The sequence below is a fragment of the Populus alba genome, chromosome 2 (genome assembly GCF_005239225.2).
Source record: "Populus alba chromosome 2, ASM523922v2, whole genome shotgun sequence".
In the NCBI taxonomy this organism is placed as follows: Eukaryota; Viridiplantae; Streptophyta; class Magnoliopsida; order Malpighiales; family Salicaceae; genus Populus; species Populus alba.
This window is the reverse complement of record NC_133285.1, coordinates 4,112,323-4,135,357: the sequence shown is the minus strand read 5'-3', so window position 1 is coordinate 4,135,357 and position 23,035 is coordinate 4,112,323. Positions and strand designations below refer to the sequence as shown.

Below are 23,035 nucleotides of genomic sequence, written 5' to 3'. Positions count from 1 at the left end.
TTTCATGTCACTGAAACCTTTAAAATTTTGTTATTTTATTCTATGGAAATATTTTTATTCCGTAAAAAGAGTGATAATTTAAATTCTATTGAAATAAGATAATTTACTAGTAAAATATCCTTTTTTTCATTTATAATTTTTTCTATAAAAAAAATATATAACATTTTTGTTCTATATTTTTTATTTAATAAAATAAAAAGCAATCAAAACAAATATAAAAAATTAGTGATTTAAAATAAGGATTAAAAAGGCATGTCTCTTATTAAAACCTCTTTATCTTATCAACACGCAGCTCTTTTTTGAGTATTTTTAATCAAAATATTTGTTTAAGACAACAACTTATAATGATCATAAAAAAAAATTCTTAATAAGAAAAAAATAATATTTGGGTAATTTTATTGTAAATGTATTAAAAATATCATAATAATACATTGCTCGTACCACATAGAAATTTTTTACAGTGTTATTAAACCCGACTTGATCTGTTGGGTCAACTTAAAGACCCTCCTGACCTAGCTCCTTGTCCAATTCAGATTTTAAATTAAATTAGCTAAGAGTTGATTGACATCAAAAGCTTTTTTTAAGATGGAGATATTTAGATTGATTCAAGTTAATTTGTCAAACCGCAAACCAAGTCATGGCCTAGCAAGGCTTAATAACTTTGTTTTTTGAAACCTATTTTTATTTAATTATATAATAATAATAATAATAAAACATGCATGAGAAAGCCACTAAATAAGATTTAGGGGGGGGCACTATATGAAAGATTATATAAAAAAAATGCTTGCTAATATTATAAAAATAATGCTATAATTTTATTAAAAAATATATTTAATAAAATATATCCCAAGTATATTTTTAATTAAAATTAAAGGAAAAAAACCATAGGACAAAATGAGGCTAGGCATTTGGTGGGTGGGATATCGTGACTAACAATCCTCTTTTTATATATTAAAATCCATATTTTTATTTAAAAAAAATTCATCAACTAGTTTTATTTCAGCCAACTAATACAGCTTCTTGAACTCAAAAAACTCATTTTTCAATCTTTTTATTTGAAAACATTTAAGAGATTCTTTGTAAACTTAAATAAACCTATATTTAACCTAAAAAATATTTAATTGGTCAAAACAAAAAACCATCCTTAGTCCAAAAAAAATTCTTGAACATCAATTTATTTATCTACTTTTTTTTTTATGAGATGAGAGATTAAAAACACCGCAGCACTACTTGAGAAAACAGAGCCCCTTACTGAACTGCTCAAAAGCATTTTCTTCCTTTTCCCGCTTCTCTTCCTTTTTTAATGGGGTTTTGTGACTCACTCCAGTACCCTTAATTGGAAGATACAACAAGGGAATTCCTGCTACAAGTGGTTAACGGTTGAGCAATCTAGAATCTAAATTTCGTTTTGTTAGGTAAGAACATAATTTGTTTATGATTGAACTTTATCTAAATTTTCTTTGTAATTATCTGATTAATTTAGTTAATATAAGAAATAAGTTTAGTTATAGAAGAAAAAATTATCAAAATATAATCTTAACAATTTATAATTGATATAACAAACTAGAAAGCTTTAAAATTATTATTATTCTTATCACATAAGATATGTTTATATAAAAAGTTAAGTCTGAAGAAAAGTTAGTGCTTTATAAAAGAGTTTCAGAATATTGAAGTAAGTGTGCCAACTAGTTAAAGAATTTATATAAAGTTATATAGCATATACTCTTAACACGAGGAGCATATACAAAACTCTTAACATGAGGAGTATATACGAAATTTTTGAAGAGATTTGATCTCTAAAATTTTAACAATCGAATGTTCCGGTTAAAATAACAATAGTATACTAACAAGCCATTGTGATAAAAAAAAAATAATAATAACATGTTCCAATATTTCACTAAGTAAATGAGTATAAACTATAGAGACTCCTCTTGTAATTTTTCGACATAGTGAAAAATGAATTTGACTGTTTCGAAGGATTTTTATCTTTGAAAGAGTTCTCAAAAGATTTTCCCTTAAACTTTCACAACTGATATATTTTCTATTTATTTGGTTACTAAAAAATATTGGTGAAGTGTTGGAGATCATTATTTGTTAACAAGTAATAAACAGGAGAAGAGACTTTCCCAAAACTTCCTCGAATTAGTCGAAGCAATACAAGAATTAAACCCATCAAACCAGAGAGTTAAAAAACGAACACAGCTTGCATACAAGTATTTAAGAAACCTTATCCAGTAACATGATCTTAAACAAACCGTATCAGATTCATTCAAGCGGGTGGAAGATCTTAATTCCCCGATTCTACTTGAAAATGAAAAGACTTGCAGCCTCACCCTGGATCGTTCAAGACATCTAGCAACAGTTGGGTGCAAGATTGTCTAGTGAACTGACCAGACCACTGCGATCCCCAGCCACCACCCCAGAAAAAGGACAACGGTTTATCAATCCAAAACTACAGAAATTACTAGTTCATCTGCTAGAAAGTGCACCAAGTTATTTCGAAAAAAGAAATGCTAATTACTCGAACATGAAATGAAATGAATCACGGGGCATTTACGAATCACAAACTGAAATGAAAATGCTGACCAAGCTCAATAATTTAAAATATCAGGATCATCTCACAAGTCACGGGAAGGGTAACAAACAAACCACTATGCTGCCACTCTCCTAACGCTTTCATGACGTTCATAGTATAGTGATAAGAGTAGGTCTCCTATATTAAATTACAATTTACAGTAATATGCAGGATAAACTTGACCATGCACAACACTTTACCCACCGGAAAAAAGTAAGAGCATTACTGCTCAGTGGATGTATAACAGTCACCATAAAATAGTTACTCACATCACAATTAATTTTCATTTGATTTCTGGTTTTATGAGCATCTGCCTTGGTAGTCAAGAGACCCCATGATGGATGCAATCCCATTGCTCGAGTTTCTAAAATCCTGTCTATTCAAGTAGCCATCGGGATTGCTTGAGTTTCTAAAATCCTGTCTGTTCATGTAGCCATCGCTGGTGCTATTAGAAAGCTTTTGGCTTGGCACAGAAGCTGCAGAAGTGAGACCTTCTTTACCCATTTGTTGCACTTCAAGGGGAGATAGGATCTTGATATACCAGACATTGTTCACAAATTCCCTGGAAAAAGACGTTCATCAGCAATGAATTGTAAACCAGCAAGATTAGACGTATACATGCCAGCAACAAGCAAACAGATTTCTCAAGTAACAAGAAATAATAATGCAAATGCCTCCCAAAAGGTTCGGTCACACTTGTACTCTTCATAAATTTATTCCACTTAAGTTGAAGAATAAATTTATGTCCTCGTCACAAGTGTGCATGGACTGCTAGGACCAGGAAGTATGTTCCCAAACTTCGTTTTCTCGTTTTTCTTTTAGATAAGATTTATTCTCTAGAGTTATTATCTCTACTTGACCAGTAAGAATAAGCATCCAGGAGCACCCCACATTTTTAACACCCAAGTGTATACAACAACTAGATTTTCAAAGAAAAAACGAAAGCATATACAGTAAGTGAACAATAAAATTGAAGATCAATGAAGGAACACCATATGAAATTGAACATGTACATGGCTCCGTAACAGAACCTTGTGAATTGGTGTAATCAATAGAGCAATGAAGGGCAATGGAGCCCAAGCACTACTAGTCATCAAAGCGACCTAATGGAAAAGGTGGTTATAGAATTGCCTCAAGTTTTTTGTCCTAAATTGCCATTTTGGAAAACTATTTATATATATAAGAAAATAAAAGAATGCCAGAAACATTTTAAGGACTTACTGCCAAGGATCATCACCAAGGAGAAGCACATCATTCTCCCGGTCAACAAATACAAGCTGCCAGCCTGATCTCTGTGGGTCCTCTAATTGGCCTTCTAGGCAAAACAAACGAGCAAGCTCACTGCGCAGCTCATCATAGCTGCTGAACTTGGAAATATCTAGTGATCGCCCATAGGACCCTGATTTGTGAACCTGTTAAAATTAGAGTATTTTTATTAAGTAACAAAATGATAGCTGCCATGAAACACAGACTACATAGAGGCAAATTACAATTACTTGTTGCAGACTGAAGCACCAAAACCGTGAATACCCTCCTTTCATAAAAGATTTGTACCAAATACCGATGCTTGTACAATATAGCTCATTAAAATTAAAGCACTTTCAGATACAAGGAGATATTCATTTACTGCTTCATAGGTTGTACATCACATAAACCATGTCAAGATTACTTAAACAGTACAATCAAATGGCAAAGAAAAGAAAAGGGGCAACCATGATTGTTTATGATACTACTTCAGCATGCCTTGAATTATTTACAACAATTTCCACAAGTCAGATTGAATTTTCATACTGTGCATGACCTAATGTTATTAATGGCAGACCTCCTACATATATACCAATTTGTTTGTTATCATATGATATAGTTGCAAATTGAAGACCTATAAGCCACTTTATGTATGCATACATTTCCATATGTGCACACACATATAGGGATAAAAAATTACCTTCACAAAGGTTCTTGTTGAAGGGTTTACTTGATCCACATTTTCAGAGGATTGTAAGAAACCTGATTCATCTACGCAACTTGAAGCAGTCATGTCTGAAGTAAGTGGAATATCACTTCCAGTAGCACTTGTAAAAGTTGAAGCAGTGAATGGAATAGACAACGGATCATTTTCAGTGCCAATGTTTCTCAGGTTTGGTATACCATGCTGAAGCATGAATGCAGAAGAGTCAATGTTAACTCCAAACAGCAGATTGTTTTGCGGATCATTAGCACCTTGATAGGTAGAGTACTCTCTTCCAGAGAATGGAGCTAGCAAGGTAGCAAGATCGGACACAGCTGATTGTGTAGTTCCCGACTGTTCCACCTGGGGTAGCACACCAGGAGCAGCTCCAGAAGAAAGTTGAGGACCAAATGCTGCTTGCTTTGTTAACAAGGCAGAAGAGCTGACAGTGTTGGATCCATTTGAGTTAAGCAAGTGACCCCGATCCTGGGGTAATGAACCCATGATACTGGGGACTGAAGAAACTCCGGATGCAGCAATTGGGTTCCCAAGTGGTTCTGAAAAGGCCTGCTGCTGGCACTGGGAAGGAATCGCCTGCAAAGATGGAGAGTGGGATGGTGCAACTGACGTAAGATGAGGCAGAGCTGAAATTACATTTGGGATCTGCTGCTGAGCAGACAATTCATTCAGTTGTTTAGGCTGTTGAACTTGCTGATGGTGATGGTGATGCTGCTGCTGGGGTTGATGGCGTTGCTGCTGCTGATCAGTATACTGAATGCGCTGCTGCAACTGCTGTTGCAGTAGCTGGGCCTGTGTTGAAGCCTGGTTTTCTTGAAAGTTCTGAAGAAAAGCGTTCTGAAGATTTGACTGCTGCAACATCTGCCTCTGAACCAAAGCAGCAGGCCCAGTAGATAAATTTTGAGATTGCTGGAACTGCAAAAGAGAATGAGATGCTAGTTTGGAAGATTCCACTGGTCGCATTTCTTGAAGTGCAGCAGCTGCCATTGTTTGGTACACATCAGGTTGTAGAGCTGGCATAGAAGCTTCAAACCTTGGCTGGATCCAGGGAGCTACACCAAAGTTCTGGAAGTTCAGAGAATGAACTCCCAGATCTCCAACCCCTCCTTGAAGCCACATCATTGGTGAATTAATGCCCAAATCATCATCTTTCAGACCTGCTTTTGGAAGATTCAGGAGGGAACAAAAGGATCATTTAAGTGTCAAACTTAACATTTGATTGGTGAAGATAACATCTTACTTCCTAGCACTGAACAGCAACGACACATACCATGGAAAGACGGTAGCCCAGATGGCCATGGCCTTTTCAGTCTCATAGGGAAGGCAGATGTATACATTGGGAATGTAGTTAACGGCTCAATCTCCCACAAAGACACTCTTGGCTGCCTCTCCCCTGCAGTGGATTCATCCCAGCCAACCTAAATTAGCAGTAAAAAAGTTGTTTAAAATTGCACAATAAAGAAAAACTCTGAATAAATCATTAAAAAAAGGGCTTCACAGATACAAGTAAAAAAACAATGAAGTTCCACCAAACCTTGACAGAGCGCCAATGTGAATTTGGCCATCGAGCAGGATCTAAATCACTAATACCAGTTATAGTACCCATGTACCTGGAATCAAACATAATGGAGTCAGTAGACAGCTGAGAAAATGAGCCAGCAAATGAAATAGGAGAAAAATTGGAAACGATGATGTACAGGCAATCTGAGCAATTAGTACACAATCAAAACACTAATTTAATCTGGTATAGGTGGTGTAGCAATTAAAAAAAAAAGAATTGAAAACGCATGGCTATAAGAAAATAGCTCAAACTTATCAAATGACCACTCAACCCAAAACCACAGGCTATTACATGAAAGCCAAATATAGGCTAAAATAGTTTGCGTGCACCTTCAAATGAAATCCCATCAACCCAAAACCACAGGCTATTACATGAAAGCCAAATATAGGCTAAAATAGTTTGCGTGCACCTTCAAATGAAATCCCATCAGACTTGAAACGTGGATTAGTTTATAAATTATGGGCGTCAGTACAATATGTAATCCTGAACAAAAGGTTAAAGAGGCTCTAACATCTTAAATGGTTACTTGACAGAAAACTTTAAACTACCAGGTGAAGGCCAAAGATAGGTGTCATTTCTTAAACAAATGATAGCAATTAGACCAAGGATAGAAATATCTAGAACAGCACTTGGACTCCTAGGCATCACTCACTAGGAATTCTTAGATGCCACACAAAAGAGGAGGATGCACCACACATATCCATTCCACATTGTATCTCATTATACCCGAGGCACTACAGGCCAAAATTTTTGTTATCTCCATCACTTCAATAGAAAAATTGCAGAAACTGTATATAAGAGTGAAAATAAGAGTGCAATTGAGGCACCTCTAAGCCAATGAGTAAGCTACAAGGGTACTTTAAGACTACTCTAAGCACCAGCAGTTTAACACATTAAAGGGGTGGCTGGGTACAAAGCTCTGTAAGAATGTAAAAAGTTGTTGAGCATGCAATATTGTAAACAAAATTAAAGAGTCAAAACAGCATAACAAATTACCAGTAACAAAATGACAAAGTAAGACTTCGTCCTAGAGAATCAATTCCATGTCAAACTGCTAGCAGACTTACCGGCGGACACTTGACTCTTCTGTTTCAAATAGCATCCTAAATCTCATGCCCACCGAAACCCTTGTATGGTATACTGCTTTAATATACTTGACCAGGGGAATGACAAATTCCGAGGGACTAGTCCTACAATCAAACAACATAAATGAGCAATATTGACATTCTAATATTAAAGTATTTTCAATGTTGTGCTAGAAGATATTTTACCTGGGATTATAAAATATTGTAAAACGGCTATTAGTGGCCGCTGCATGCGCTGCAGCAGCAAGAAGACCTATGTGCATGCTATCACTTGATAAAACTGATGAAGGCATAACAGTTTGTGGACGATTAGCTCGCCGAATACCCAAGAGTAATTGATTCTTCTCATTCCTGGCAAAAGAAAAATGTTGATTGGAATGTGATTGCCACTGGATTTGAGGACCATTCAACTTCCAGCCTCAATAGATTTAAGGTCAGCCAAAAAGAAGATGATTGCCACAAAGCTGCATTGTACATACAGTATGCGAGCAGGGATTGGACACAGCCTGGCTAGTCCCCTCTTACAAAAAAATGGGTGCATGTGGAATACTTCTAGATTAAATCTCTATAGTTCACATCCAAAAATATAGATCAAAGAACAGAGAGCATTTTGTTGGATCTTTTTAAGCTGCCATCAGGATAGATTGGGGCGTATCTTAAGCAGATTGATTCTCCACACACTCATCCATGTTAACATGCTGTAAAAGCAAGTTAAATCATCTAGTCAGGGTTGAGAAATATCCTACCAAATGAAAAGGACAGAATCACCAGCAATAAGCCTCTTTGCACTAACAAACACACTCCATCCTGTTGTAAGAAGATGCCTCTTGGGTTGTCCTGAAAATTCACAGGAAAGAGGTTATGAGAAGCAGGAATTCGCTATTCGAACATCCTGCCAGTTTCTTCTCATCACTTTGGCAAGAATATCCACTATACTCACATTACTTTTTACCAAAGTGATCATCATTGTCCAGCAGTAAAGATAAGCCAGTAACATATGCAAGCATTCATTTACCAAAGTGCTACTTTATTTTTCGCCAAGCATTCATTTTCATATTTAATTTTCAAATCCAAACAAGAAAAGGATAATATTGAACAAAAGTTCTGAAAGATATAGAAACTCAATCTTCCATCCCATCTCATCAATACAAGCACCAGCTCCGCATATGTATTTTTCTTCAATTTCAAGTGAGACTTTTCCCATCTTCATATTCCATAATTATAGAGCTATGAACATAAGAATGACGACGTACAACTTACAGTCACCAAGTAAACAAGAGTATTTTTGTTTACTTGGTGATTGAGAACAGCCATATGAACTTGTCGTATCTATTAAATTTGTGATGGGGAACAAAGCAAAACTTCAAAGATTGGTGCCTGAAATTTTAATTTTATTTAATTAGGCGAGATTTTAGTTGATATTAGGATACTTAGTTTTGTTTTGCCTCTTAGTAAAGAAGTCTTGATTGAGAATCCAATCTATTTTGTCATTCAGTAATATTCACTCTAGTTTCCTATTCAGGAATTTTTTGTGTTCCTCCTTTATCTGAGATTTTATTACAGATTTGGAGTTCGGTCCTCACAAGAGTGCAATCAACAATATCAAAGATGTCACTGGTACTGCTTACATATCCAAAGATCCAAAAGTGATTTCTAATTCAAAGAAATATGAAAACGGCCCAGCTAAATCATGATGAGCGAAAGAAAAAAACATGCAAACAGGGTAACAGGCAAACAATATTGAAAAATGATTGTTCCAAACATGTCAAAAACACAATCTTGAAAATTTTCATTATACAAAAACTCACCCCGAAATATATGTCTGAATTTCCACTCATTATCATGAAGATCTCTCGCTATTAGTTCCTGAGCTGGAGGTGTCTGGGAGTAATCCTACAAGAGCAACATGATAGAACAAACAAATTAATTGATAAAGAATGATGGCAATGAGCTCAAAACCTGCAGAAACATCATGCAAACAAAAACAGGTGAATAATAAAACGGGACCCACAAGAGGAGGAAAGACTTTTTCAGCTGCTCTTCGAGGAACAGAAAATCCTCCATGAGTGCTAGTATCACTTGCAGTCAATGTCTTACAGAAATAGTTAGACGGTTGTTTGCTGGCGGTACCTAGCTCTGCTGGCAATAGGTAAGCATCTTTTTGATCTTCCTGGAAAAGAAGTACGTCAAGGCAGGAAAAACAGCACAAGACAAGGAAACTCAAAATCCAAGCTAGGAATAAAAAATACCGGACTTAAGGGCTGCAAGGTCATTTGTGCATAAACTTCGTCTGTCTCAACATCAGCCTGTAGTTAAAACATAAAACATTTGAGTTCAGCAGCAGCATTTTATGCCAATCAGAAGCATATTAAGAACAAATCACTTACATGCATCGTCACATTGTGAAGCTGGCAGATTAGCTGTGCAGGTAAGCTTGGGTAATTAGGGATGTGAGCATCAACTTCCTTGTTGGTTGAAGCAGCAACCTAAACAGAAAATGGAAGACCCTTTTAAAATGCTAGCAGAGTGGTGAAAAACAGAACTTACATGCTTGTGCGTACATGAGATTAGCTAAAGAAGCATTAACATCTCACTATGAAAGTAGGATATATGCCATCTACGACTTTATACAGAACTTAAAAGACACTTAGTTTACACAGAAAAAAGAGCAAATATGCAACTTAATACAGACAACAAAGAAGAATATATGCAAAGCGATATTAAAAAAAAAAAGGCCCAAACATCTCTTTACCATTTACAAAAGTAAAATTACATGTGTAAGCAAGGTGCTAGCCTGCCAAATATAAGATTTTTCCCTTCTACAACAACAACATACGTGAAATAACCCCTAAAAAACTACAAATTATGCAGTACGAGTATCATTTAATGATGAATAAGTTAATATCGATGTCAGGTTGTCAGGCAAAGCGTACAAGTGTTCTCCTAGGACTAAATTTTGATAGCAAGTTTGAAATCAAACAAAGTTATTTCACTAACCTGTTCACTGTGACCCTGTGGAAAGTACACAGCTCGGCTTCCAACATGAGGCAGCGACACAAGAGGCCCCGCGCATGCATGCCACAGCTCAGAATTCAAACATTTGTTATCCCCTACAGAAGAAACAAACATTCCCGCACAATTGCATGAATTTGCATGGCACATCAACAATTATAGCAAGAAATCAGGATACACACACAAATATGTAGCAATTTTCAATGTTCAATGTAAAAACTTGAAATATTCACATAAAAGCAACATCAAGCTCTATCAAAGCACAACATGCACGGACCCCATGTAAAAATTAGCATGCAAGTGCAAGAAAAGCGGTAAAAACATGAAGAACACGCCAAAGTTTGAGTCTTTTTTACCTTCTTGAGTCACCTGATTAAACCCAGTTGTAGAAGATGAGGAAGAAGAAAGTCTCATTCTTCAGAAAAAAAAAATGAACCCGGAAAACAAAATACGGTCTTTAATTAATAGCCTCAAAAACCAAACACTAACAATAATATCTTTCAATTATTATTTAACCGAAGAAGAAAGCCCCACCCACCCACCCTCCCACCGCCAACAGTAAAACCAAGAATACACTTGCTCAACTTGAAAACAACTATCATCCAAAACCACTTCCAGTTCCACTACAACAAAACAAAACACTCCTTGCTAGCTTCATGAACTTCTCAGATCTTCTCCTTTTTTAAACCCCAAGCTCCCACATTTCTCTCCCCTCCACACCAAATAAAAACCCTAACTTTCCTTTCAGATCTCAGAAATAAAAATAACTCAGCTCTCAGTTATGGCATGTAAAGATTTTTGAGAGAGATAAGAATGAGACAAGTTAAGTGAACCTTGCTGATGAAAAGGACACTCCTTTTTGTTTCTTGAGGGTTTGTGTTTTTCTTTTTTATTTTTTCTTTTGACGCGAAGCTGAAGCAGAGAGAGAGAGAGAGAGAGAGAGAGAGAGGAATAGTATCTAGTAGTGACTAGTGAGACTTCCGTAAAGGGCTTTTCTCTTCTTTACGTTTTTTTTTTTTTCTATCTTGAAAGGGAGGGTTTGGTCTTCTCTTCCAAGCTCTAACAGAGAGGGAGAGAGATCAATCAATCAATTTAATACAGTGGTCATCATTTCTCGGTTGATGGGGTCCATCTCTCCCTCCTTTTATTTACTCAACGATCCACGTAGAAATAAGTACTCTCTGCTCTACGGTAGAAGAATAGATTTTGTATTTTTTAGTATTATTGTACTAAAATTTACATTAAAAATCATAAATTTAATATCTTTTAATGATAAAATATACTTTATGAAAATACTCGTAAGCGAAGCGAACGGGTTATTTAATGGATTGTGATATTTGTTTTTGCTGTTGTTATTTATTTGTTTTTGTAACTTGAACAGTGGGGTCCGGTTCTTGCATTAGCAAAAAGGCTTTTTAGACAATCAATCTTGGAATCTTGTAAGTTTTTCCTAGATCTAGGTTGTCAAAAATAATTATTTGACGGTCATTATCGTTTGAGAATTTGTGGGACCCCTGAGATATGGAGATATTGTCGTGGGGCCCGTTCTTTCAAAATTATCCATGCCTCGGACAATCTTTTGCATGGATCTCGGATTGTGTAAGGGAAGAGATGGTGGGTGGGAGGATTGTCCAAACACTCCCTGTTTCTCTCTCACTCATCCCTCACAACAACCATTCACTTCCGCATCATAGAATGAGATCTATTGATGTGGTGTGCGCGAAGACAGCCATGAACCATTGTTCTGGAGGATCTACCTGTACAGTTTCTTTTTTAAGAAAGCACTTTACTACGATGTTAGAGAGATGGGAGAGAGAAAAAAGTCCCTGTTTTTGTTTGCCTTTTTTAAAAAAAATATATATATATATATATATATTTGTTAGTGTTGTAATGATTTTTTTAACTGTTTTTACTTTGAAATATATTAAAATAATATTTTATAAAAAAATTATTTTTAATATTAATATATCAAAACAATTTAAAAATACTAAAAAAAATTTAAATTATTTTTAAAATATATAAATTAACAAGCTTTTGTTGTGATTATAGTTATAGCTGGTATTGGATTTTATTGCTGTAAAAGTAAAAACTTGTAAATATATAAATTTAAAATGTTTTTATGTTGTAGCAACCTTAAAATATTTAAAATATATATATAAATAAAAAACTTTTGTGCTAGTCCAACTCTTAATTGCATTTTGGTTGGTTACTTTCTTGAAACATAAATATTTTTAGAACAATTTATAGTGAATTTTTACTATTTTAAAGATTCATAAATATCAATTTCTCATGAATTAATACAAGTTTGATAAAAAAAAAATTATAACATGATGGGCATTAAATATTGAATTGTTCTCAAACATTAAAAATAAAAATAAAAATAAAAGCAATGTGAACACTGTTCAAATCATTGCTTGTAACATTAAAAATAGTTTTCTTTTTACAAAAATAATCGATAAACTAATTGTTGTTTTTATGTTTTAAAAAATTAAAATTTTTTATTTGTTTGTTTGTTTTAAATTAATAATTTTTTGGTATGTTTAAATTATTTTGATGTGCTGGTATTAAAAATAATTTTAAAAAAAATAATTAAAAATATTATTTTAATAAATTTCTAAATAAAAATATATTTAAAAAAAAACAACCATGTTACACTGTAAAAAAAAAAAAAAAAACCACGTTTACAATTCACAGGGCGTTTTTAGAATGTTTTGAAAACGATAGATGAATAAATAGGTGGATAAATGATCTAAATTGTACTTAAAAATAATATTAAGTCCAGGGATTTACAAGTAATCTGCAGCACTGTCCATGTCCGTTTCGTCGACTAGACAGGAGCTTTATTTTAGTGGATTAGCTTTGCAAGCACCGAGACCATGTATTGATCCGTGCATCACGACTCACGAGAGCATATATAAAAGCTTTGATTGATTTGATTTAACTCTGATCCACTAGCCTTTCAAATGGTCAACAGTCGCTCGCGACGAGCCATCTTTTTTGGGCCTATGTGTCTAAGGAGGAGTAAGCTGCTCCTCCGCTTTATCCATGCATTAATCCGTCTATGAAGGCTAGGCCCCAAATTAATGGCGAGTATTTATTTTTTTAAAGCTCGGTGGTGTATTCAGTAAAACTAACAGACTATTATGTATTGATAGGTAAAAAGAAATTGTTAATAATAAGCGAAATCTCTTAAAAAATTCATGACACGTCATGCCTTTTTAAAAAAAATAATAATCAAGGCTTAAAGTTCGGAAAAAAAACTATATTAAACGAGGAAGAGTGGATCCAATAAGATCATGGTACAATGTCAAAAACAACTCTAATGGTAGATACTGGATAATCTAGTTATTGGACTTCTAAGATATAATTTGCTAACCAATCTGCTGCTGTGTTAGCCTCTCTGAATATATACTAAATTTTGACCTTCCAATCCTTGACTAAAAGCTCTCGTGCTTTCATGATTAGAGTATAATTTGCATCTACCTTAACAGTTGGCCTTGTAATTAGATGAATCACCAATAAAAAATCTGATTCCAAAACAACTTGTCTAATCCTAAGAGACCAGGCTAGTTCCGAATCAGTGATAAAAGCCCACAATTTTGCCTTGACTGATGAACAAATACCCGTATTAATAGCAAAACCCTTACACCATGTACCCAAGTTGTCTCTTAGAATCCCTCCTGGGTTGCATTTGCTACAACCATCTACATTTAATTTTATCCAGTCCATGGGAGGATACTGTCACCCTACATACTGCACTTGTTTCTTGTTGCTACCTTGATCTGCATGAGCCAACTTCGCATGCTTAATATCTATTTAGCATCACCATCGTCATGCCATTTAATACCATGTTTAATCATGTGTCAGTGTCTAATTTTTTTTAAAAAAATTAAAAAAAAAAAAAAATTAACTTTGCACAGCGTTTTATAATAAAAAGGCTGGTTTGAAATTTGGTGTGGAAACAGTTGAACCAAAAAGTAATGTGTTTTTTTTTTTTAAAATAACTGATGGTTTTTAATTTAAATATTATAGATTTAACTACTACTATTACATCATGAAAAAAATAATACTTCATATAAAATATTTTTATTGTTTCATTAAACTATCTCCAACTCCATCACGTATGAAATACATTCGACAAGTACTATAGTTTTTTTGGTTTCTTAAGCGCACAACAACATCATGTAAAATATCATCATGAATAAAATCGGGATTGCGATCAAATTCTACAAATACTACGTCATTAAACGATCTCCGTCTAATTTATATAATGTTATTGAATAACATTAAACACTAATTTTTTTGAATAAAGTATATATATTTTTTATTTTACAAGGGTCAGATCCGGTTCAATGCATTTAGCTTTGAACCAGACCTTGGTCCGCCCGGAACAATGGAGAGTGAATTTAATTCACTCTCCACAAAAACAGCGAAGAGCTGCTTTGCCTCGCCCATGCTTTACAAACATAGATAACAATGGCTCCATGTACAATAAATGATGTTTTTTTTATTACCAAATATGTTGCTCATGAGTTTTGCTTCAAATGCAAACGCAACCTCCCAAATAAACGGTCTCGAAACTTCAATTGTTCGACCTGGCTTATTTGATCAAGGTAGCCCAAACACAATTCCATCACCCTTGTCAAAACCAATTTTTTTTTTTTTTTTTTACAACTTTGCGCCAAGTTGTGGTTCCTTGCATGATTCAGGTTTCGACTCCAATTATTCGACATGGCTGTTTGATCATGGTAGCCCAAACACAATCTGATCATTTTATTCAAAACTAACTTGGGTAAAAGTTAATAATTTGATGTTATTTTAACCCTTGGATGACTTGATCATGCTCAAATGTGAAACAATAAATCATTAAATGATAAAATAAAAAAAAATGATTGAAATAAAAAAATAGTGTTATATTGAATCAATTCCGATCAATTAAAGTTAATTTATTAGATCCATAAATGGCACGACCACAACAAGCCAGTCCGGTATGCGATCTACTCCATTAATTTCTCTTCCATTATTTTCTCCCTCGTTAAACCTTGATAGGGTCCATGATACTTGGAGCTAATTTTAAGAGTAGGGACCAGAAAAAAAAAAAAAAAAAAAAAAAAAAAAGGAAAGTTATAAATGAATATTGGATTTTAAAAAAGAAGATGACAATGGAACAAGTGGGAAAAAATAAGAATTGGCACATGCGTGTTCCAGTAAAACTAATCACTATTATGTATTAATAAACATTCAAAAAATTATTAATAATAAATAAAATATAAAAAAAAAATTAATGATCCCGTCATGCCGTTTAATACCATTTTTAATCATGTGTCCACGTTTATTTTTTTTGAAAAAAAAAAAAAAAAAAAATGAACCACAAAAAAAAAAATGCTGGCACAGTTCATGTGTTCTTTTATTTTTTTTTCATCACTGCATCATGTCATGCTTTGTTGCATGCTTCATGTTTCAACTCAGTTATTCGAAGTGACCCGTTGACCAAGCTAGCCAAAACACGACCCAGTCACCTTTAAGCCAACCTAGGTAAAAAAATATTACAGTTCAGGGCTAATTTGAAGAATCACCAGAAATGAGGGATCAAAGATAAAAATAAATAAAATGAAAGGTTACCAAAGATCAAATAAAATAAAATGATTGCTAAGGTAATAAACAGGAAAAAAAAATAGCATGTGTTGCACGCGCCAATGTACATGGAAACATTGCCACCCCATTCAAGTGGTGCATAGGTTTTCGTTTTATTTGTTTTTATGTTTAAAAAGTATTTTTTAAAAAAATTATATATTTTTTTATATTTTTTTTACTTCAAATTAATATTTTTTTGAGTTTTTAAATTGTTTTGATGCGCTGATATTAAAAATAATTTTTAAAAAAAAAAAAAATATTATTTTAATATATCTTTAAATAAAAAACACTGTAAAAAATAATTACAACTACACTCCCAAACTAACTATTTGTCCAAGCTCTATTCGTGGCTTTCTTAATAGTGCTAAAAAGAATTGTTATGACTTGGTCTCTTTTTTAGGGCAACGCGTGTTGGTGGCGAGTCACCAACGTGGCTTTGATTGTCTTTTTTCTTTCTTTCTTTTCTTTTCATTTCCTCTTTTTTTTTATCAATATTCCTTGAAGAAAAAAGAGGAAAAATAAACCATTTTAGTGGGCCACAATAACATGGGAGAGGGTATGTAATAAATCCTCAATGCCAGTCAGTTATTTTCATGATGCTAGATTTAAATCAAATCAATCTAGTAATCAATTATAGAAGAAATCAAGTGTAAATTAAAAAAATGGTCTCCGAATTACATGATGAAACCATTAAATTTTGAATACTTAAATATTGTGATTTGCTGGTGTCTCATTATATTTCTATAGGTACCTTTTAATAGGCAATTGTAATTACACATGTTCTAATAGATTTTTATTATTATTATTAAAATAGATATTTGAGTCAATTTGCGTATATCTTAACTGGTCTCGCGGATCCTGAAATTAACGATTATGTAAGCCTTTTAGTAGTCTTAAGGTTTATGAGACTCGAACTGGTGACATTTATGAAGTAAACTCAAATTCTGATCAGCTTAACTACATCTCATTTCGTCGTGATAGTTCAGCAGGACGATCTAACACTAAATTTTAATAACATTTTCTATATAATATTATTGCCTATTGTTTCCCTTGATCATTGGAGTATGTTTGGAAATGTGATTTGTAATTGTTTTTTAAAATGCTTTTCATTTAGAAATATATTAAAATAATATTTTTTTTATTTTTTAAAAATTATTTTTGATATTAGCACATAAAAATTATCTAAAAACACCAAAAAAATATATTAATTTAAAGCAAAGAAAAAAATAAAAAATATTTATTTTTTAAAAAAAAACCACTTTTGAAAAGTAAAAATTAAAAAAGCTTCAGTTCCGATTGATATTTGTTTGCTTTCTCTTGCTAACCCTTTTTGTTCTTGTCATTTTCTCTATATTTAGAAGAAAATCTTACTATTATCAACTTATATCTCATCAAGTGCTTTCAGCTCCAATCCCATGATCCACTAGCCTTGTTTTCTAGTTGTCAATGCAATCATAACTCGGACACCATTTTCTATTATGCTTTTTTTTTTTTTTTGTCAATCCTCTTGTTTACGAAGTGTCAACTCCATGTTTCATGGCCCTCGGAGAGTTAAACATTGTTCAGTGTAACTGATTGAGTAGCCTTGATTTAGTGAGGTTATTTTTTTAAAAATAATCATCAAGATTTTAATATCATTTTTAAGATATAGATATCAAGTATCAAAGCCTAAAAAGAATTCTTTGAAGTCTTCATAAGTTGGAGGAGTAATTTTGAGAAAACAAACAAAGTTAGGCCCGTTTATTTTTTTGAAAAGTAATTTTTTTTTTTTGAAAAGTGAATTATTTTTCGAATCTAGCAGTGAAATAAAAAATAAGTTGGAAAATACTTTCTAGTGTTTGGTTATGTCATGAAAAATGAGCTGAAAAATAACTTATTGATGTTTTTTTTTTAAGTTTATTAAAATAACGAGGAACAAATCTTGCAATTTAAAAAGTTGAATGAAAATAAAATTGAAAAAATATATATAATTTCATAAATTATATCAAATAAAATAAATATTAATCAAAAATAATAGAGATCAAATCTAACAAATTAAAAAAAATTGAAAGATGAAGAAATTAAAATAATAATAATTACCATTTTTATAAACTATTTCAAGTAAAATAAGTAACAATAAAAAGAACGAGGACCAAATTTCGATAGATAAAAAAAATCAATTAAAAAATGATAAGGGAAAAGCAAATAATAATTATAAAAATAAAGACCAAAGTTAATATAAAAATTAAATTCAAAGTGATGAAATTAAAAAAAAATATTCAAAACAAAAAAAAATATAGCAATTAAAAGTTTGAGGACGAATTTGATATAATCAAGCGAGTAATGTGATATTTCTAAATTTTTCATAAATTTTCAGAAAATATTTTTTTTCCACTCAAAATAAAAAAAAAATACTTTTCTGCAAAACAAGTTAAATTTTTTCTTGACTAAAAACTGTTTTCCGTTACCAATTTAACTAATAACAAATAAATATAATAAGGTTTGGAAAGTGATTTACAGGAAATCAGTTTTCATCAAACAAACACACACCCCCTTAACATGTTTTGGATTAAAATTAAATCAATACAATCACCCATCTTAAAAGAAACCAAGTACCACTTCAATTGATAAAATAAAGGATTTTAAACAATTGAAGATTGCATACTGTTTTCCATGTTTATTTGATTATATTATTACACATATATCTTTCAATATAGGTTAATTATAAACTGACGTTCTATTGATAACTTTTTTTTTTTTTTTATCAATTCTTCAATTACTTTCTCACTTGAAATTTTATATCTATAGCTCGGAATAATATATACTTTTTAACATATTAAAATAATGTGATACGCAAGTCCATGAAATCATTAAAATAATAATAAAAAAGACCCTGTCTCAAGTGATGCAAACGTTTATTGTGGAGTAAAGTTCTTTAAATTATATGGTATTTGAGAGTACAGCAAGTAATTATATTTTAAAAGTATTTTTTATTTAAAATTTTATTAAAATAATTTTTTTAATATTTTAAAAATTATTCTTAACATCAACAAATTAAAATAATTTAAAAATAAAATAAAAATTAGTTTTAAACAATTTCTGTAAAATTGTTTTTCATGAAATGTCATTTAGAACACAATTTCAAACAACTTATAAATGTATTTGAGATTATATTAAAGACCGTTTTTTAAAGTATTTTTTACTTCAAAATATATTAAAATATTATATATTTTTAATTTATTTAAATTTATTTTTAACAACAAGATATTAAAAAACAATAATAAACCGTTAAAACAAATACAGAATGAAATTTGCTTTTGCCAAACGAAGAAAAACTTGCCGACCCCGCCATCGGATTTTTCATAAAGCTAGCAGCTAATTGACAAAACAAATTGTCTGACTTTTGGTATAGCATTCAACAATGACAGATCTCAAGTTGACAATTCCTCAAAAAAAAAAAAAAAAGATATTTGAGTTGTTGACTGGGTGCCTGGCATCGCTTTCGAGCCTGACAGGATATGTTTGCTGGAGCCATGAACAGGGTTAATTGTAATTAGCCATGGATTTTCAGACGTGAAACCTGACGTCCTACTAATGATTACCTAATTACAATTAACCCTATCATTGCTAGTAAAAGCTCGAAGATTATCCAAAAACACCTTCACAGCGAAGATAACAAGCAGCTCAAGATTTGATGCGAATTTTGATATAATGGAAGTCTTCTGGGCCCGCTAGCAGATGCACTCGATGTCTCAATCAAACAGATATCCATACGGACCATGCCTGATATTGTTGAATTGTGTGTAATTTTCAAAAGGATGCTTCCAGTTTTCATTGAATCGTGATAATATATTAAATGCTGCCTTTGTCTTGAAACCTGTACAATTATGCTTTTTTTTTTTAGTGTTTTTTGATTAAAAATATATTAATATAATAATATGTATAAGAAAAATACTTTGATATCTAAATCAATATAATAATAAGTTACATTCCTGCGTGAATAATTAATAAGTAATATTCATTAATTTTTATTTAAATATTATGTTAGACTCGTGTTAAGTTAGGCTCTTACTAAGTCTTGTGTTATCTGAAAATATAAAGTCCAAAGAGATAGTTATTGGCTCCTCTATATTTCTAGAAATATAGGTTTATATAGATTTTTTTAAAATAAATATACTAAGAAATATCTAAGTTCTAGTATATTTTATATAAATATTTTATAAATATTTAATGTTACTATTTTAAATATTTAAAAAGATATATATGTGTGTGTGTATATATATATTGATTGTATAAAACATCATGGAGATCCAGGAAATAATATTACTGTTTCTTTGTGTATCATCATAAGAAATGGCTTAAAAAGTCTTTCTTTTGATTACATGTAATTTTCACTTTCCTGCTCGTTGTCTACCATTAAATTTATTTATTTTTTCTTCGAAATTTTGGGCATGCTACTTTTTGTTTGTTACGTAATTATTACTTTGGTTCTCGGTAATGAGAAAATATATTTCAATTCTTCTATAACAACACATTCTATAGTCATGTACTAAAGGTAAGTGTACCATATTTTTGTTTTTATTTTTTGAGAATAAGTATGGAATCTGATTAACAATTTATAAAGTGGCTTTATTAAAAAAGAAAAAAACAATAACCATACTTTCACAAAGAGCTTTATGATCATGCAAGAATTTGATTAATCAACAGTAGATTTTCTTGACACGTTTTATAATTACTTAGCTGTGAGATAATGCGATATTACATGGTCAAAGATGGCGAAGGCGTGTTCTGGTCTTGGATACGAAGAGTTGCCGTTGTTGAAGTTATTTCTTTTCATGTTGAGCTGTCCTCCGTCTTGATCCTGTAACTCTCAATGGCACACCCCACGAGACTCGAGTATAAATTAATGGCATTTGGCTCTTTCTCTCCACGCCCATTTCCCACATCGTTACACATCTGCTCTAACAATGGCTTCTTCAGTTCATCATTTTCTCTGCTCTGCTCTGCTACTTTTACTCCTCTCCCCATCTATTGCTCAACAATCTTTCCGCCCCAAGGCCCTAGTTGTTCCAGTCACAAAAGATAGTGCCACTCTCCAATATGTCACCCAAATCAAACAAAGGACTCCTCAAGTGCCCATTAACCTTGTTGTTGATCTTGGTGGCCAGTTCTTGTGGGTTGACTGTGACAAAAATTATGTGTCATCTACATACCGTCCAGCACGTTGTGGCTCAGCCCTCTGCTCATTGGCTAGAGCTGGTGGCTGTGGTGATTGTTTCTCAGGGCCGAGGCCAGGTTGCAACAACAACACCTGTGGTGTCATTCCTGACAACACAGTGACTGGCACCGCCACAAGTGGTGAACTAGCAACAGATGTTGTGTCTGTCAATTCGACCAACGGGTCAAACCCTGGCAGGGAAGCGTCCGTGCCACGTTTCCTATTCTCTTGCGCCCCCACATTTTTGCTTCAGGGTCTTGCTAGTGGTGTTGTTGGTATGGCTGGACTTGGCAGGACTAGAATCGCGTTTCCTTCACAGTTTGCTTCTGCCTTCAGCTTCAACAGAAAATTTGCAATTTGTTTAACATCTCCAGCACCGGCAAGAGGTGTCATAATCTTCGGTGATGGTCCTTACAACTTCCTTCCTAACATTCAGTTGACATCCGAGTCACTCTCCTTCACACCACTCTTCATCAACCCAGTAAGCACAGCTTCGGCTTTTAGCCAAGGCGAGCCTTCAGCTGAATATTTCATTGGTGTAAAATCTATCAGGATTGGTGACAAAACTGTCCCATTGAATGCAACATTGCTGTCTATTGATAGCCAAGGCAAAGGTGGTACAAAAATTAGCACAGTGAACCCGTACACTGTCCTGGAGTCTTCTATTTTCAATGCTGTGACCAGGGCTTTTATCAATGAGTCTGCAGCTAGGAACATCACAAGGGTGGCTTCCGTTGCACCTTTTGATGTGTGCTTTAGCAGCGACAACATTTTTGGCACACGTCTGGGGGCTGCTGTGCCAACTATTTCTCTTGTTTTGCAGAATGAGAACGTGATCTGGAGAATATATGGTGCAAACTCAATGGTGCAAGTCAGCGACAAGGTGTTGTGTCTTGGATTTGTTAATGGTGGTTCAAATCCCACGACTTCAATTGTTATCGGAGGGTATCAGCTGGAGGACAATCTCTTTCAGTTTGATTTGGCTGCATCAAGACTCGGGTTTAGCTCTCTGCTCTTTGGCAGGCAAACTACATGTTCCAACTTCAATTTCACCTCCATTGCCTAGGGGTTTCACCATGATGCTTCACGAAATACATTTCTTTTCAATGTTATACACAAATTACACTCGGTAAATAAGTGGCCAATGTTTTTTCTTCTGGCTTAGTGGACAAATAAGTGGTCCCAAAATTTCTTAGCAGACACGTTTGTAATGTAAGCTATGTACCCCGTTTTCTCTTAACTTTAATAAAACATGATGTTTGCAACTCTAGAGTGTTGAACATCAAGATCAGAGCTTTAACGCTTATCTGAACATACATAACTTGCTTCTCCTTTGATAAAAGAAAAAAAAAAAGAGGAAAAATAAACGATTTTGAGGTCTGTAGTACTGGACCTTACTTCGGTCACAGCATAACACAATGTCTTGCATGGGCAATTACGAGTTTTTTTGGGACAATGAACTGCACATTTCGTCAAGTCTGGAATGGTGACTTCAGGGGGCACGAAAGCTGAATTTTATACCACTAAAAACAATACAATATACAGCTAGCAGCACACTGATTATATTGATGAATGGTTGACCAAACCAAGATCTTTATGTACGTGGCAATGAAGATAAATGGATGAAGTATATGGGAGTTCAGATTTATGCAAGAATGTGACATTGACACCGACGATTAAGACAAAGAATAAGAATATGTAAAGAGCATAAAAAGAGAATAAGAATATTTTATTGTTGCTTAGTTAAAAATATACTTGCTGGCAGGGAAAGGAAGGAGCGAGCCATAATTAATATACGATTTAGAACAGTAAAGTGTCCAAGACCAGAATGCAATTAAGAAATGTATTCTCGTGCTTCAAAAACTTGTGAAAGTAGAGTTTCCACAATGAATCAAGGAAAGTTCCAGTAAAAAATCAAAGGCTATAGATAACTTAATAGCAAGAATTGAACAAGAAATGGAAAAAATGAATACAACGCTAATAATATACAGGTCGAAGTTCGAAG

The 23,035-nt window shown here is 33.2% G+C and overlaps 2 protein-coding genes across 3 annotated transcripts; one reads left to right on the top strand and one right to left on the bottom strand.

Annotated features, from left to right (window-relative positions):
- Nucleotides 1-2,568: 2,568 nt before the first annotated feature.
- On the bottom strand, nucleotides 2,569-11,227 carry LOC118049219 (auxin response factor 6). Of its 2 annotated transcripts, none has more exons than XM_035059153.2 (14): nucleotides 10,556-11,227; nucleotides 10,185-10,297; nucleotides 9,575-9,673; nucleotides 9,437-9,493; nucleotides 9,199-9,357; nucleotides 8,996-9,080; nucleotides 7,934-8,024; nucleotides 7,374-7,538; nucleotides 7,170-7,292; nucleotides 6,076-6,151; nucleotides 5,812-5,959; nucleotides 4,521-5,701; nucleotides 3,797-3,987; nucleotides 2,569-3,137 (listed from the first exon to the last, which is right to left on the bottom strand). In XM_035059153.2, exons 1-14 carry the CDS (start codon nucleotides 10,611-10,613, stop codon nucleotides 2,876-2,878), a joined length of 2,808 nt encoding a protein of 935 aa, XP_034915044.1. In that variant the 5' UTR covers nucleotides 10,614-11,227; the 3' UTR covers nucleotides 2,569-2,875. The 2 variants fall into 2 exon arrangements, with proteins under 2 accessions (XP_034915044.1, XP_034915045.1); XM_035059154.2 differs by having other exon boundaries at nucleotides 4,521-5,698; nucleotides 10,556-11,226.
- A 9,496-nt stretch (nucleotides 11,228-20,723) lies between these two features.
- Nucleotides 20,724-22,295, top strand: LOC118049218 (probable aspartic proteinase GIP2). Its single transcript, XM_035059152.2, has one exon. It carries the CDS (start codon nucleotides 20,780-20,782, stop codon nucleotides 22,094-22,096), a length of 1,317 nt encoding a protein of 438 aa, XP_034915043.1. The 5' UTR covers nucleotides 20,724-20,779; the 3' UTR covers nucleotides 22,097-22,295.
- The last annotated feature ends 740 nt before the right edge of the window (nucleotides 22,296-23,035 follow it).

Coding starts and splice junctions, on each gene's coding strand:
- LOC118049218 (XM_035059152.2), top strand. CDS start 20,780: ATGGCTTCTTCAGTTCATCATTTTCTCTGCTCTGCTCTGCTACTTTTA.
- LOC118049219 (XM_035059153.2), bottom strand. CDS start 10,613: ATGAGACTTTCTTCTTCCTCATCTTCTACAACTGGGTTTAATCAGGTG. Junction 7,539..7,933: donor GATTCTGTCCTTTTCATTTG/GTAGGATATTTC, acceptor TTCTTTTGCCAG/GAATGAGAAGAATCAATTAC. Junction 7,293..7,373: donor ACAATATTTTATAATCCCAG/GTAAAATATCTT, acceptor GTTTGATTGTAG/GACTAGTCCCTCGGAATTTG.